Source organism: Hyposmocoma kahamanoa, unplaced genomic scaffold, assembly GCF_003589595.1.
Source record: "Hyposmocoma kahamanoa isolate Upper Pololo Valley unplaced genomic scaffold, ASM358959v1 79, whole genome shotgun sequence".
In the NCBI taxonomy this organism is placed as follows: domain Eukaryota; kingdom Metazoa; phylum Arthropoda; class Insecta; order Lepidoptera; family Cosmopterigidae; genus Hyposmocoma; species Hyposmocoma kahamanoa.
The window spans coordinates 3339215-3355859 of NW_020653993.1; the positions used below are offsets into that span (position 1 = coordinate 3339215).

Genomic DNA, 16645 nt, shown 5'->3' on the forward strand with positions numbered 1-16645 from the left:
CTTTTGCAATAAAACGGCAATTTCATACTTTAACCCCTAATATTTAATTAAAATACAATGTCGGTCGTAAATCAAACGTCTCTTAAAATTCTTACCTGTTCAATATAAAATATCTGATGCAATTGCTGCAATAGTTCTGTTCTTTTATTGGTCAAGGCAAGATGCGATCTGGCTGCCAATTCTCTTAAAGCACCACAGGACAGTTTGGTCTCTTTTAATACGTCGTTGCGACGAGATAGCGTGTGGTACTCTTGGAGGAGTTCTAAACCTGAAAACCAGGAAATAAAATTAAAACCAATTTGAAATGTGGATGGCAAAATGTAGATGAGAAATATATTTTCTTTCTAAATACACACACCGGCACATTTAGCTGAACAGCAGAAAATCACCAAAATAATGACATGGTTTTTCAAATTTACTGTTTTATTTCAGATCTAATTTGAAAATAAATATTTAAAAAACCGACCTCAAAAGTTTGTGGAATTATACTCATTTGCCAAGTTTTATTGCAATTGGTTAACGGAAAGTGGGTGAAATCAGTAAACAGGATTCATCCCCTAATTTGCTATCCTTAGAGGTGGAATATTTTATTCAAATTTGAACAGGATTACTACTAAGAGAACCCCTTTCCAACGAAAAAAGTAACATCGAAATCGGTTCACAAACGTCGGAGTATACGCGTAACATACACAAAAAAAAAATCCGTCGAATTGAGAATCTTCTCCTTTTTTGAAACCAGTTATAAATTAGTCAACCGTCTTTTTCTTAAATTAATTTGTTTTAATTTCCAACTAACACAAGTTTATCAAGTGGTTAAGCATTGATTTTGCATTCCAGTAAATTTCGGAAACTTTAGATAGAGAGAATTTACAACACGGAAATGACGTTTAGTACACCATCATTAATGGTTTCTGACCAAACATTTTTTTAAGCTTGCGGCATAAAGGCTCGGAAGGCGGCCAAGTTGATATGAGTCACGTCTGCCGCATGTCGAGCGAGTTGTGGGCCAGGACAACCCACAAATCAAAAAGAAGACACAGTAGTCCCCGGCCGCGATGGCAGGATGCCTTGGACCCCTTTTTAAGGACTGACCAGATCTTGCCCAAGATCGAGAGTAACGGGAAAAGAGGGAGAGGCGGGCACTGAGACAAAACGGGCTTATAAAAAAAATAGGGAAATTAATAACTGACAATGCAAGGTGGCCCGAATTATGTGTCCGAGAGTGCATCATTACTCTAACTCTTGTTTGTCTTGCAAATAATTTTATGATTAAATTATTATATTATTATGATTAGATTATGATTAAAAAGAAACCTTTATAATTGTATTACGGCCTATTATTAGCGTCGGTCCATAGTCTCCGATCTAGAAGAGCCCTGCCCGCTATAGTACGACATCTGGATTGATCTAAAAGATAGTCAATGTTACTGTGACCTTAGAGCGCGTACCCATTATACCGTGACAACAGATAGTCGTGCAGTTTAAAGTGTCGTGGCTTGTATATATAACTGAAGTTGTTCATATATAGTACAACACGATGAACTGTCGTTCACGAATTTTTTGACGTTACGACGACAAACTGTCGTATCAATGGGAAGAGCTAGAACGACAGTCGTCTGACGATAAATAAACGTCTACGACACAGTCACGACAGATAGTCGTGATATGGGAACAGGCTAGACGCGACAGTCGTCCAACGATAAATAAAACGTTACGACACAATGGGAATGCGCCCTTAGACTTCGTATGGAACTTACCTAGATCCTGATTCTCCTCAAATAACTTAGCGTGTATCACTTTCAGTCTTCTAATGTTAGCCAGTTTCCTGTCCGTCTCGTCTGACAGTATGATGCGTTTGAACCGTAATATTTCCAGCTGTTTGGTCAGCCTTACGTGTTCTGCTCTTTGGAACGGGGAGGGTTTTGCCTAGATAAAAAAGAATTACAGTCATTTATAGTCTGTTTCTTTATGTACCTTAAGTTAATGGCATAAGTGCTTGTCTTATAAGTTTGCTGTGACAGATGTCGCTGGCTTCCGCTGACTTCACAAATTAGTGGCGCAAATTGTACAGCGCCCCTAGCAGCCACAAGCGGAAGTAAGATTTTGTATGCAAATATTCTGAGAACTATTACACATACTCATAACGTCAACTCCAGTATCAATTATTGGAAAGAGACATGGCACCACGACTTGTACAACAAGTCTTAAAGAAGGGGAATAATTCCGGCTAAACTAAAATTCGCACGTTCGAAACAATACCGTCACAAAACGAAAATCACTTTCTTGAATCTTGGACCTAAAAGTTGTATCATCCCGTATATTATAGATTGTTATCTGCAATGTTTGTCGTTCTTTTTCTGTTTTTAGAATGAATCAATTGACATTATCACGATAGCGTCAACAAACAAACGATTGCAAATAATCTTGAAACGTGACTAATGTTTAAAGCAGGTACGGTCGTAGATTTTCATGATAAAGAAGTCTATTGATAAACCATATATAAAGATTTTTGCAGGTTTATTTCTTAATTATCTTTTTATTAAGCTTAAGTGAGACCCAAAATAAGACGTGAAGTATTTCGATCACACGAAAAATCGCTTTTCGACATTAAAAATACGAGTTGAACTTGTTATTATAATTGATAATGAAAACGGAAGATACCGGTATTGGACTATGGGTTATCGGTATTACCATTTTTTGCTACGTTAATCTACGGAAAAATAAGTTTCATTCGATAGTTAATACAGATATTTCATTAACATTTTGTCTCCCGTGATCCGTAATAAATATGAGCTCATTTGATAGTAAGAGGGTATATTTTATTTCTAGAAGACAAATGTCTATCGTGCAACTAATTTCTCCGTCTCTATAGGTACTAAATGTAAACTAGGATGATCCCGGTGCCATTTCATTTGACGTTTGTCATAGAGATGAGGTAAAGTCGACATATTTTTGTTGTATTTGATTTTTGAAGCACAAGTTCTCTCTAATAGTTTTATTTTTCTGACGTATTCTGAAAGATGTATAGACGTGTGAAGTGTTCTGTATTATATTGAAGGCATAAAACACACAATCATCAGTCAAATGTAATTTCAATACATATTTTAGAAAATTTCAAAAAACGTTTTGTCATATTAATTTATAGGTTTCAAAAAAGTAATAACACTGACATGCTAATTCATTGCCCATTATTAAAGTTCATATTTTAAAAATGAATATCGAAAACTTTTTATCGATACACCTCATCTCTAGCGAATGCAGTCTAATGAAGTACCTTTGCACGCTGTTGTAAAAAATTAAAGAATTTTTGAAAAAAAATGTTCTTCCGCTCATTTCACAGAAATAAACATTGATTTGGTGTTATTTTTACTTTAATTTAATGTTACTTAAACAAAGGCTTATTCATTTAAAGCGAGGCTTATAAAAATAGTTTATGAAATACGTAAATTAGTGCACATCGTTACCAAGGTTATATTGTGTACATTTTTATGAACTGCCACAGGGGCCATTCTACATTCTTTTTAGTACACTATTCAAAACCTACGCAACCACGATACCATTTCGCCTTAATTTCTGCAATTGAAATAGAACGAAACACCATTTGGTTGACCGACTTGTAAATATTTTGCATAAGTCAGATTCATAAAAGTCGAAGATAAAAAATAAAAACTAAGTAATGAGGCCTTGGGGATTATTAGTATTGTTTATATGGCGTTGGGGCATAAGATCTTAAATCTCTTGTACTTATGATTACGCTGGTTCAGAAGAATACAGAAACACTAGTGCTGCTTTGTAGTATAAATAGATACAGCCGTGGTATCTACCACTATAGGGGGTTCTGCATAGAGAATTGCGAACTATTCTAAAGTGGTGTTACAAAGTTAAACTTACCTTAAAAGATAGGAGATCATTTAACTTTAGAGTTAATCTTGGCCCGTTAGATACCGCAGGCCTTTCTTCTCTAACTCTACCATTTTTATTCAAGTCATTTTGGGACGATGACTTTCCTATGTCCAGAATCTCCTCTTCCGGAGAAAAGAGATTCCTCTGAGATCGACTTTTGGATTTTAATTTAATTTCGTCTTCTTGTGATTGTGTCCACTCGTTGGCTAAGGCAGATTTCTTGTATATCCGTTCTTTGATCTGTTGAACCGCTTCTTGCTTCTTCTTAATAGCATATTGCAATAAATGTAATTTCTGCAATTTGCTAGCGTTGTAACTATGCCGAATCTCCGATTTCAGAAAACTCATAGCCAAATATCTATATTTTGGCGCACCATCCGATTGATTTCTCAAATCGTAATTCTCTGCGGTTTCGCTCAAATCGATGTTTTCTTGCAATTCTTCTTGAGACGTCGTTCTCGATATACCGCTACGTCTGTCGCCACACATAACGTCTAATGTTTCCGGTGAATGTTCATATATATAATTTGGATCCCTTTTTCTTTCCAAACTTTCTTCCCGTTTATCCCGTTGTCTATGGGCAATGTTCAGACTCGTAGATGTTTTTAAAGTCGGAAAATTCTGCTTAAATACCCTTTCAACAGGACTATGACTTTTTGAATACTCTTTATCAGATTTCCTATTAATTTTATTAGGCGATATCGACCTCGACTCTTTCACTTTTTGATGCTGAATGAATTTCGACTCTAAAGTGTTTTTCGATATAGTTTTTCCTGAAGAATCAGATGATAGAGAACTGTGTTCAATTTCATTTTCTGTAGGAATTATGTCTAGTTTGAGACTTTTATAGGAACAGAAATAGCCTCCAAGCATTTGGAATACTAGGGTATTGCTTTTGAAACAATCTGAGGTAAAATTTAAGGCTAAATTAGCCCCGATGTAGCGAAGACCACTGAAATATACTCCCCAAGTTTGAATGATTGTATCTTGGGATTTTTCGCAATTTTCTTCTGAAGAATGGAGAATATGACACCATATTCTTATTACTATGTTTGTTGATGACATCCTTTGGGTGATTTCTGGAATTAAATAAAGGTTTTCACAAGTTATTAAACTTGTTCTGACTTCCGTGCACGCCAAAGCATCAGCGTTTTAGATTTAAATGATAACAGTCGACGGCAGGAGGATGACGTGGGGGTGTCACGCCGTTTTTAAAATATACGGTATGACACACAATTTTAAGTCCGTTTTTCAATACTCTATTTTGAGGCGAAGCGTTGTGGGTCTAGTGCCGTAGCATTAAATGGATGATAACCTTTATCCTGTCGTTACTCTGACTATTATAAACACATTATTATAATAAAGCGGACTAAAGCGGATTGGATAAGTTATTTGAGAGAACGATCGTATTCCATACAGAAGTAATTGCGCCCTTGTGTCTAATTACAATAAAGGTTTTTTTATGATATCAAAGGACGAGATGAACAAGTCGATCCGTAACAGTTGCAGTGTCAATCAAAGCTTTAAATCACAAAGATCTGAGGGGCACTGTCAATGCGCCTATCACCTTGAAACATAAGTTGACAAGTTTCATGTGACTGGAATTTCACTAGTAACCCTTCAACACCGAAGCGCTGTAATCAGCTCAGAGTAGCAGTAGAGTTTCTTGGAAAGAGCTAATCCAGGGAAGTACTGCCACCTTACCTACTTCTGCCGTCAAGCAGTAATGTGAGCATTACTGCGTTCCGGTTTTGAAGGGTAAGTGTGCGGGATGATGGGCGCAGAGGCAGTGCACCATAAATCTTTGCGATTTAAAGCTCTGAGTGGCACTGCAACTGTTATGGCCAGGCGTGTCGTTTACCATCACTTCTACTTCCCTGGACGAACTCTTTCACAAGGAACTCTACTGCTATAAAAACTGTGGGTGGGTATGGCGGATATCTAAATACCTTAAGCCGATTTAGGCGATATGCAGCAATTGCTACAATGCATGACGAATTTCGTTTAAAACGTAGTTCTAAACTGCAGAATAAATTTTCGGGCTACCCAACGGATGTTGTTATATGCCACTGCTAATAACACCAAGTAGCACTGCCACCTTTACATTTACTATGTACATTTAGCTCTAAACACACAACTAATTAAGTAGACTAGGTTATCTACCCAACCAAATTAATATTCAGCACCTCAACGTTTACATACGGGCCGGGTTACATAGTCGAAAAATTGTTATTCAGCGTTGTTTTCAAAATCTACATTTGTTATGATGAAAGGTCGTTGGACAAATAAAATAATATAAATAAGTATTGCAAGGTGCACTCGAGCGTTCCAATTACATCACCGAAACCAGGAAAGTCCAAATTCCAATTGCTTTATTCGGTATATTTCAAGATTCCTGGTAAAGTCCCATTAAGAGAACAGTTGTAAATTACTGCAGCTCTCGGAGCTCTTTCGGAGGTAAAATTGAATAATAGTAAAAGTATGAAATCAATAATCAGATCCATGCAGTCGTTTTCCACAAATTTGTATATTAATATTACACAAAGACGCGACCGCAGACCTGTCTACTAATGGCTGCGTTGTCTACAATAATCAAAACCTTAACAACGCGATTCAGTCTTTTCGTTAAATTGATCTAGCGCCTGGCGTCTTTTGAGAGCACACAAAATGCTCATGAATGGTTATAGAAGCACATTGTTTTTTGTTCTGACTGATCACAGACTGGTGACAGAAAGCTGCAGTGCTACTTCGAGTTTCAAATAACAAAGATATGACGGGCACGGCTGGTGTTGGGTCTTGGAAAAATTTCCATTTTGAAAAATCATATTTTTCAGAAAATGAAATATTTTTCCGGATATTTGTACAATATTTTTCCTTTATTTTTCTACATTTGACATTGACACTTGTCAAAAGTTGAAGTTACTGACTTACCTTGCAAATCAAAAATGACAATGAGTCTACAACTACAACAAACACAAAAAGTTAACTAATGATTTGGCAATTTGCCTTGAAATTTAAATTTCATACTGAAGATTTGGCTTCACGTTAATAAAATAATACGTTGAAGAAAAATTTAAATCTAAGATTTGGCAGTATGGCTAGACGCCTTAGCCTGTCCCGAAGGACGAAAAACTTTACTACTACTACTGATGTTACTCAACGAAAACGCTGGAGCTATTAAAAAAGTGTTTTTTTCGCTCTTGAGAAAATATTTTAAATCTCGTTTGTCTCAAAGTAGATTTTAGATATTCAAGTTTGCTCGTATAATTCACGCTAAATAAAACTTCAAAGGATACTTCTAATCGTAGAACATATTAATATAAGACTTTGAAATTATATTTTTCCAATTTTTTAAATGCTTCCCAAAAACTATTTCACTGAAAAATTTCCACTATTTGAATTTTTTTGGAAAATTACCAACAGTAGTCAATAACACAAAATAACAAAATCTTTTTAGATTTTTTTTTATTTAATCGGTTTATGTCTCATCATTAATTTTCAAAACGTAAATACCAGATAATAATCAATATTTTAAATGATTACAAGTGACAAATAGAATAATGCACACACGCGTTATGTTCTAACAGACCTGATTGATTTACCTATACACATACATTAAATTGATATATTTCGCACGAGAATTGACATCACAAAAATCCACTTTCCTATATACAGGGTGGAAATTTGTAATGCCACCTGGAGGGAAAGTACTCTAAATACTGGAGATAGAAATTTTTACTTAAAGGAAACATTCCTTTATTTTTTTAAAGAAATAAAATTGCATTCATAGGTTTTCGAAAATTTCTAGCAACACGCGGGAATCCAACCCGCTTTAATCTGAAAAAAATGCACCTTGCACTTTTATTGCATCGATCGATGTCTTTTATTGAATCTCTCTCACAAAATTGGTTAATTAAATGAAAAAAGAAACCGTGAAATCTTAACATATTTTAATAAAACGAAAAAATGGTAATCTAACTAATTAGTTGCTCGAAATGAGCTCATTTTCTAGGATACACAAATTTAATCTTTTAACGAATTCACTTTGAGTAACTTTTAATAACGTGTTGTGATAAATTGTATTACAAATCGTATTCTGAACCTCGGCCTTCAACTCGTTTACACTCGAATGGGATTTAGGTTAAATTTGATTTTTAACATATCCCCACAAAAAAAGATAATAATCAATAAATTTTGTGAGAGAGATTTTATTCTTATAATTAACCCTATCGATTGACGCAATAAAAGTGCAGGGTGCATTTTTTTTCAGATTAAAGCAGCTTCGATTCCCGCGTGCTGCTAGAAATTTTCGAAAATCTATGAATGCAGTTTTGTCTTTTAAAAAATAAAGGAATGTTTCCTTTAAGTAAAAATTTCTATCTCTAGTATTTAGAGTACTTTCCCTCCAGGTGGCATTACAAATTTCCACCCTGTATATATACCTACACCGAAGTGTAAATGTAAAAATCTCTGTTTTCGGTTCTATAAATACCAGTAATAATAAAAAAATCAATATCCTGTAGCCGGTTCTTAGTTTGAACAGAATTTCCTGCTTAACGAACAGGGGCTACACCGCCTTGTTGCGCGTGTGGGCGGCGGCATGCGGCAGTAGGTACCTAGTAATTCGCGAGCTTATACCCAGTCAACCTTACACGTTGATTTTATTGTTTCTGTACCAAGTTTGATTACATACGGAGATAGCGGGATAATCGTTTTTGTTCAAAATTATATACAATAATCCCGTTTTTCCATTTACTAGAACGCACATATTGGTACAAGACCGTCTTTTGTTTTTGAGGTTATATTCGGTTGCGCCGCGCGTGTATTTTTCTGGACATTTTTGTGATATTATTGACCTTTCTAGTGGAAACTACGGCATGGCATAATCCAAGTTACCGTGCTCGGAGTTCTGAAATACGAGATTATTTTGGAAATGTTTGACAATCTAGTCTGGATCTCAGATTGGGTTTTAAGTTACACTGTATTACCATATTGTGTCATTAATGTATTTTTTTTAATGATGAACATTGCCAAACTGCTGTCGGATTTTTAAATAGCTATAGGTACGAAACTTGTGTTAATGGTGTTGCCAAGTTTTTTTTTTGTGAAATAACACAGTGTCGCCAAAGAGACAACACTATGTTATTTCACAAAAAAAGTTAAAGCAAAATTTTAAGTCGGAATAGAAATCAGTGTCCTTTTTTTTCAACCGTGACACAAAATAATTACTTTATGTAATGGTGGAGCCATAAAAGTTAAAAAAAAGAAGTGAATTTAGTGACTTTTGCTAATATGCATCTTGGGCTATATGAACTTGAATCATACCTGAATCAATCTCCTTCCACTTAGGGTGAGGTGAACTAATCCGTTCACTGGTATAAAACGGAGCAGACATGGTGGTATGGTGCAGGGTCAAGTAGTAACTGCACTGAGACATACAGCCTTCTGGTGGGCGTATGTTGTAGCCTACAATCTGAAAAGAAAGTTACAGTCGATCAATTGCAATCAGTTAACCAGATTATTATCGCAAAGCTCGAAGGTATATGCTGCTCCAGCAGGCTCTTTTTAGTCTCCTATGTGAGGCAATGCGTTAGGATAAGTAACTAGTCTTTGCCTGTAGTGATTTGAACAATAGCATTTAGCTTTTTCGAGAACTATTGTTTTGTAGCATTTCCAGATAGGGTTGGCAGAGACCACAATTCTCCACTTGCATAACCATAGCATACTCACTTTATCTGTACATAAATAAACTTCAAATGTATATATGTGACGAGTTGGGAAAAACATTATAACTATGATCAAGAACTTCAGTCAAGTAAGTTGTGTTTAAATAGTAAAAAAAACATTTCATGTTATTAACTATATATAATCCAACCATTATAGCAGAAATGTCAATTATATGTTTTGAAAATACTTCCAATATTACACAGCTGAACCTGAAATCACTTATCACCCAATGACTTTCAAACATACTTTTGTGGAAATAATAACAATCGGTTCTCACTACTCAAAATATATTGAGAGAAAAACGCCTTGAATTGGAGAAATAGCAAAATCAACCATTAAAGTAATTGCGCCTAAATTAAACTTAGGCGCTATTTATAAAAATGAATCTTCATGCGTGAACAGCCACCCTTCGAGGTGGATGATTTTCTTCAAAATAAAATGGGACCAATATGGAAGTACCCCCTTTCGAACAAAAAAATAATCATGAAAATCGGTTCACAAATACCGGAGTTATCGCGCAACAATAAAATCTATCTATATATCTATATAATAAAACAATCCCGTAATATATACAATACAAAAAAAACATACAGACGAATTGAGAACCTCCTCCTTTTTTGAAGTTGGTTAACAAATAGAATAATTATTCATAGAAATTACGCCAGTGTTGCTTCGCGAAAGGCAATGTGGATGTCGCAATCATTCAGCAACCCTGGGTTAACCACACAAACGTAATGGGACTCAATGCCGCTGGTAAGTTGATCTACAACACTTGTGGAAGTAGACCCAGAGCCTGCATTGTTTAGAACAAAAACATTAACCTTATGCCTGTTCCAGAGTTCTGTACTGACGACTTTGTAGCAGCATATTTATTTCCCCGGAATAGCCGTTGGGCTAAGATAATCTTATGCTCAGCCAATCTACCTGGAGAAAAGAAGCTTGAGAAAACCCGAAGACTTCAATAGGGCCAAGCTGACAAAGGAATGGGAGACTTACAGGAAGGCCCTAACCAATTATTATAAGGAGATAAGGAAGGCCAAGCGAGCATCGTGGAGGCGGTTTTGTGAGGAGATCACTAGTGCTCCTCAAGGTGCACGTCTACACAGAGTGCTTGCCAAAGCCAACTCCCATCAACCAGGACTATTAAAAAAGCCTGATGGGACCTACTCGACTTCTAAGACAGAAACCCTTGAGCTTCTAATGTCAACCCACTTTCCGGGGGCATTTTGCGACTCGCTTACTAACCCAGTAATTACTGTACATAACCTCGCAACGAGGACTGGAACAGAGCCGCCAACATTATAAGACCTCGACAAATGGCTTGGGCTATTAGCTCGTTTAAATCGTACAAACACATACAGTACCTGTAAACCTTAACTGGTTTGACTCAATACTGGTGATTTCATCTCTAACCAGATACAAAATTTCTACATACTAAAAAAATTAGGTTACACTAATAATTAATCTAAAACAATAAGTGAATATTTCATTAAAAACAGTTAAACTAATTTTTACATTGAAGTGCGTCAATCGTCATTACTTATTTAGATAAAGTCAATCTTGTGTGCCAACAAGTGTTAACAAGTTTTTTTTTTTTACAAATGTGTATCATTGTCTGTCACATCGTCCTTTTATATATTTATAAAAACACAATATAACTTTCAAAACAGTTACAATAAAAATGCTACCATGCTAATTTCTTATAACATACATATTTGATATACTAAATTTGCCTTGCAAATTAAAGGCTTAAGAACTGTCGCAAAAGAGTCAGCACCCCGGACCTTAGCGACTAGACAATTAAACAATGCACTGTGATTCCCCCATAGGCCATAAATAAAAAAAAATCATTGGCTTATCCCGGTTAGATCAACTCACTAAGTTAGTAACTAGTTAACAAGCTTCCAAAAACTATAAATATCAATGTAATTAGGTCACGTTATCATTCACTTTTGTGCATCGGAAGTGAGCGCATCGCGAGACTAATTATCACCACGTGTGAGTCATCGAAACTTAATCACTTTGTTTTTGAGTGTCACTATTCCAAATCAAGTGTTTACGTGTTGTGAAAGCATGGAGATCCAAGAGCATGGTATGTACTTTTATTATCAATTTTTTTTAATTTTTTTTATGCATATTTTTTTTTATATAATTTTTTTATTGAAGGCAGTTTTTTGGTGAAAATTTTTGGCATAACTTAATTTCCTTTAGACCTACAACTTTTGGCTGCGCTGAGCTGCACCTGAGGTATATGGTTTTTGAATAAGGAGTATGTCCTTATTAAGAGCTATAAGTTTCATTTGCATCTTGCTGCCTCTTCTTGGCTTAAAGGGGTGTCAAAGTATGCATGTCCATAGTATTGAATTTTTAATTTTTTTTTAAGTTCAGCTTTCATATTGTTTTAGGTACATTTTTCAAATGTTCTGTATCGAGGATGACAATTTTTGATATTTGGCACTCTAAAGTGGGTAATCCAAATGAAAAAATGCAACACGTCCTGAGCACTTTGACCGAAACATCATCACTTTGACCGAAACATCATCCCTTTCTGACGACATCGAAAATATTGATTTAGAGACTTTAAGCCTTAAAATTAAGAATATTTGTAAACGAATTTCCCACTACTGGGCAAAGTCGAATCGTACTAGATCTAAATTCTTAGAAAAATATTCAGATTGGCTGCATGTCGTTGAAAATATTGATGTACAGCGAACTGAGTTACGTGTATCTCAGAGCTTTGACGAAGTTAAACCATCAACTTCTTCATCGCATGGCCGTCCGAGAATTAACTTTGACGACACCAGTAAACGTACAAAAAGGAGAAGATTGGCTAGTTTGTCTAACCAAGACCCTTCTCTTGTACAGTCATTGCTCAATGCGTCCGATAGCTTGTCTTGTCCTGAAATCGATTCTAGCGAAGTTTTATCGCTCATTGTTGAAGCTCAGTTAACTCGACATCAATATATATTAGTAAAGAAATTTATAGACAATAAGTTTTCAAAAACCATTTTCCCATCTTACCAAAGTGTCGTGGAATCTAAAAAACACTGTTATCCTTCAGATATTACTGTTACAGAATCATCCGCCGAAGTCGAACTTCAAAGTTTATTAGATCATACTGCCAATCGGATTCTCAAGTCTCAAAAAGATGTTTTGGATAGTGTACCTAATGAGTCTCTAGATAAGATATCTTTGATAGGGAAATGGGGTTTCGATGGCAGTACAGGGCATTCAGAATATAAACAGTGTTTTTCTGACTCCACTCTTGAAGACAGTAGCCTGTTTGTTACTTCGTATGTGCCACTTCAGCTTGTTTTGACAACAGATAACAAAGAAAATTCAGTAGTTTTGTGGAAAAATCCTCGTCCTTCATCAACTCGATACTGTCGTCCTATACGCCTCCGATATTTGAAGGAATCGACTGCAGTGTCAGTTGAGGAAGAAGCTCATTTTAAAGATAAAATAAGGAACTTGCAGCCTACTGTTTTCAAGGAAGAAGATCGCGAATATCGCATTACTCATTGTTTGCAACTTACTATGGTAGATGGTAAAGTGTGTAATGCACTTAGTGGTGTTTCTTCATCAAAATGTTTTATTTGTAACGCCTTGCCCAGTGAAATGAACAAAATTGACGAATGTTTAAATAAGGAAGTCGATGAGAGTAAATATGAATTTGGTTTATCACCTCTTCACGCGTTAATACGTTTTTTTGAATATTTTGTTCATGTCGCGTACAAGTTAGATGTTAGGAAATGGCAAGCTAGGTCCGCTAATGACAAAATGCTTGTTGCTGCAAAAAAATCATATGTTCAGACTCAATTTAGAGAAAGATTAGGGCTTATAGTGGATAAGCCTAAAAGTGGCGGAAGCGGAACATCAAACGATGGTAATACAGCCAGGCGGTTTTTCTCGAATTCAGAAATTTCCGCTGAAATTACTGGGATCAAGAAGGATCTCCTAGATCGTTGCTGGATCGTCCTTCAATGTTTAAATTCGGGATATAATATTAATAAGACGAACTTCGAAGAGTTCGCTTTAGAGACGGCTCGGCAGTTAGTTGCCGATTATCCGTGGTATAACATGCCTGCTTCCGTTCACAAAGTTCTAATTCATGGTGCTAATGTTATAGATTACGGTTTGTTGTCAATCGGAGAGTTGTCTGAAGAAGCAGCTGAAGCGACTAACAAATACATCAAGTCTTTTAGAAAAAATCATACGCGTAAAATGAGTCGCATTGTGACCAACACAGATTTAGTAAATAGGCTGCTTCTTCATTCAGATCCCTTCATAACAGGTCTACGAAAGTTACCTGTTAAAAAAAAAGGTGTACTGTCAAAAGCTGTATTAGACTTGTTATGTATTTAAAGTTAATATTGTTGAGATTTAATGTATTTTGGTATAATTTGTGTTTTGTTTGTATTTTGTAAAATGAACTTTTTTATGTATTTTTATTGTTTTAATTTATTCATTTGTGGTTATTGTTAATACAAATAATCATTATTTACACAGTTTTACCATTAAAAGTCGCAGTATAAAATGTTTTAGATACATCGTCTAAAAACAAAATTACTGCGAGACATTTTTACACCTAAATATTGTCAAATATTTTTTAAAATGTATAATTTTATTAATTTACGTTTACCTAATCATATTTTAACGTAATAAAATAAAAAAATAATAATAATTTCGGAGTTACGTATTTATGACCGCCTTAGTATGGAGCGTGAATCACCGTGCAATGTGAGACTACGTTTCCAGTAGCCAAGCATGTGTCTATTTAGTAAAACATAATTAAGGAGCTTCAGAATGAAACTGATAAATCTGTTAAATTTCAATCCTAATTTTGTCTAGTCTATTTGTAGAGGACTGTATCAAAGGGTTAAAGGGTGGGTGCTAACAACAAGTGAGCAAGGCCAAACCAAATGTACTTACTGTTTATTAATTCATTAGACAAATAGCTTTCATAGAAAAACAGCAAACAAAAAGTCAAGAAAAGGCGCCAAAAGACTATAAAATATATACAAAAAAGATTTTTCCCAATCATTGAATGGGTTTTGTGGTCAGATCCGTGCATTTGAAACATATTTTTAAAGAGTTAGCGGTGGCTGTTCAGGTTGGATACATCATTCATGGAAATGTGCAAAAACTACCATTTGACTTTTTTAACTGCCTCTGTGGCCGAACGGTTACCATGCCGCCATGCATGCCACTGCCACGCAGAGGTCCCAGGTTCGATTCCCGGGCCGGGAGAAATATTTGTATGGCGTACATTTATTTCTCTCGTGAGTTTGGGTGTATTTTGTGGTTGTCTATGTGTGTCCATGGCACCCGCGACACAGGGTTTCCCTAGTGCGGGGCTATGTGGAGTGTGTGCGTTATTATAAAAAAAATTTAAAAAAAACATTAAGAAAGAAGGCCAAGTAAAAATGTGAATGTGCTTTTTGTTCTAACGCTCCTCAATTGTAATTACATGACCCAAAAAATTGTATAGTACATGACCCAAATAACTATCACTACATTTAAATTATTCATTTATTAGATCAGTGAGTGCATGCCCATGTGATGTGATTAAAAAAAACAATATGTTACAAGAGATCAAATGTACAATATAATTACAATAAGTTTGTATGGCCAGGGTTTGCTCAGACATAGTGAGATTATAGTTCTTTGTTAAATGTCAACTTCTATACTACCTTACTTTTCATAAGTAACGCATTTGCATTTTGGTAACTTTTGAGATATTGCCATATAAAGGTTTTTTATTAAATAATGTCAATTGCACAGACGTTTTTTAACAATAAAACTGAAATTAAACAAGATATAAAAAACTGCTTACAGAGATTTGTAGATCTCGAATTCAAAACATGTTAATAGCTCTATTTATCTAAAAATTATTATGTTAGTTATGACAAGGAGAGGTATACAACTTGTGTTGTCACAAATAAATAAGTAATTAATTATTATTTATAGTCCTTGTGTTAAAGCCTTCAATATATGTGAGCACATTGTATATTTCTTTACAGGTAATAACTTATTATCACATTAATATATTTATTTCAAAATGTGGCAAACATAAAATTTTAATAGAACTATTAAATTTTTTTTTAAACACTGTCGCAACATTTGCTTCTTGGTTTCAAATTAAAAAATCACCTATACTGTGAATACCAAAGCCACGATTCTCACTCCAGGACACCCAGATCCGATTTAGAATAATTTGATTTGTAAAAAGGTCTTATTGGTAAAACTTCCCCGACCTCATCATCTACCACCCACAGTGACGACGACGAAGTTGACGACCTCCGTGATAGAGTGGCTTCCACACAGGTTTTCATGGTGTTATCATCTGAGGTCTCAGGTTCGATCCAGTTATTTATTTATTAACTATTATCATAATGTTAACCACTAGGCCACAGAGTTCCACAGAGTTCGACAAAGTACGAGAATATCAACAATATCACGTTGATAACGCGTGCTGAGTAGGCGTTTGTTAGTAAACCCACCCCATTGAGTCATCTCATTTAAAATATCAATCTACTTCCTTCATCTTTACGACAGCATTTAGAACAATCATTTACCTGTATTAGGCTTCTAAGACGCAGCTGTTGAGTGGCTAGAGGCGTCCACTCTCTGCATCTTGGTCTTCCAAACATCATCATGGAATTTTCATCGACAAAGTAACAAAAACACAAAGGAATTTTATCTACAACTTTGCTTGTTTCAATTTTTCACAGCACATATTCGTACATTATGGTATATGGATACCAGGCTTTGATTTTTTTTAACAGTTTAAACGTATTTCTGGGCAATTAATAAATTAAAACGCATTGTTCAGCTGACTAAATTTCTCGTAATGTAACGTCAAATAAATTTTCTTTTTTCAGTTGCCATATTCGACGTGAAAAATCTACTATTCAAAACATTTTTCATGACAGACACAAAAAAGCCAAAATAAGTTTACGTATACATTTTTTCGACGTCTGGCCTCCGCTATTCGAAACTAATTATTGTTTTA

At 35.2% G+C, this 16645-nt stretch overlaps 1 protein-coding gene across 1 annotated transcript in view; it reads right to left on the minus strand.

Annotated features, from left to right (window-relative positions):
* Positions 1-16425, minus strand: part of LOC113233606 — a 29919-nt gene extending 13494 nt beyond the window's left edge. The window contains exons 1-5 of the mRNA XM_026468760.1: positions 16209-16425; positions 9229-9376; positions 3892-4982; positions 1758-1926; positions 96-268 (exon numbers count right to left, since the gene is read on the minus strand). Of these exons, the coding sequence (XP_026324545.1) occupies positions 96-268; positions 1758-1926; positions 3892-4982; positions 9229-9376; positions 16209-16289 (1662 nt within the window). The 5' untranslated portion in view covers positions 16290-16425. The remainder of the gene's footprint in view (positions 1-95; positions 269-1757; positions 1927-3891; positions 4983-9228; positions 9377-16208) is intronic.
* Between the last annotated feature and the right edge of the window lie 220 nt (positions 16426-16645).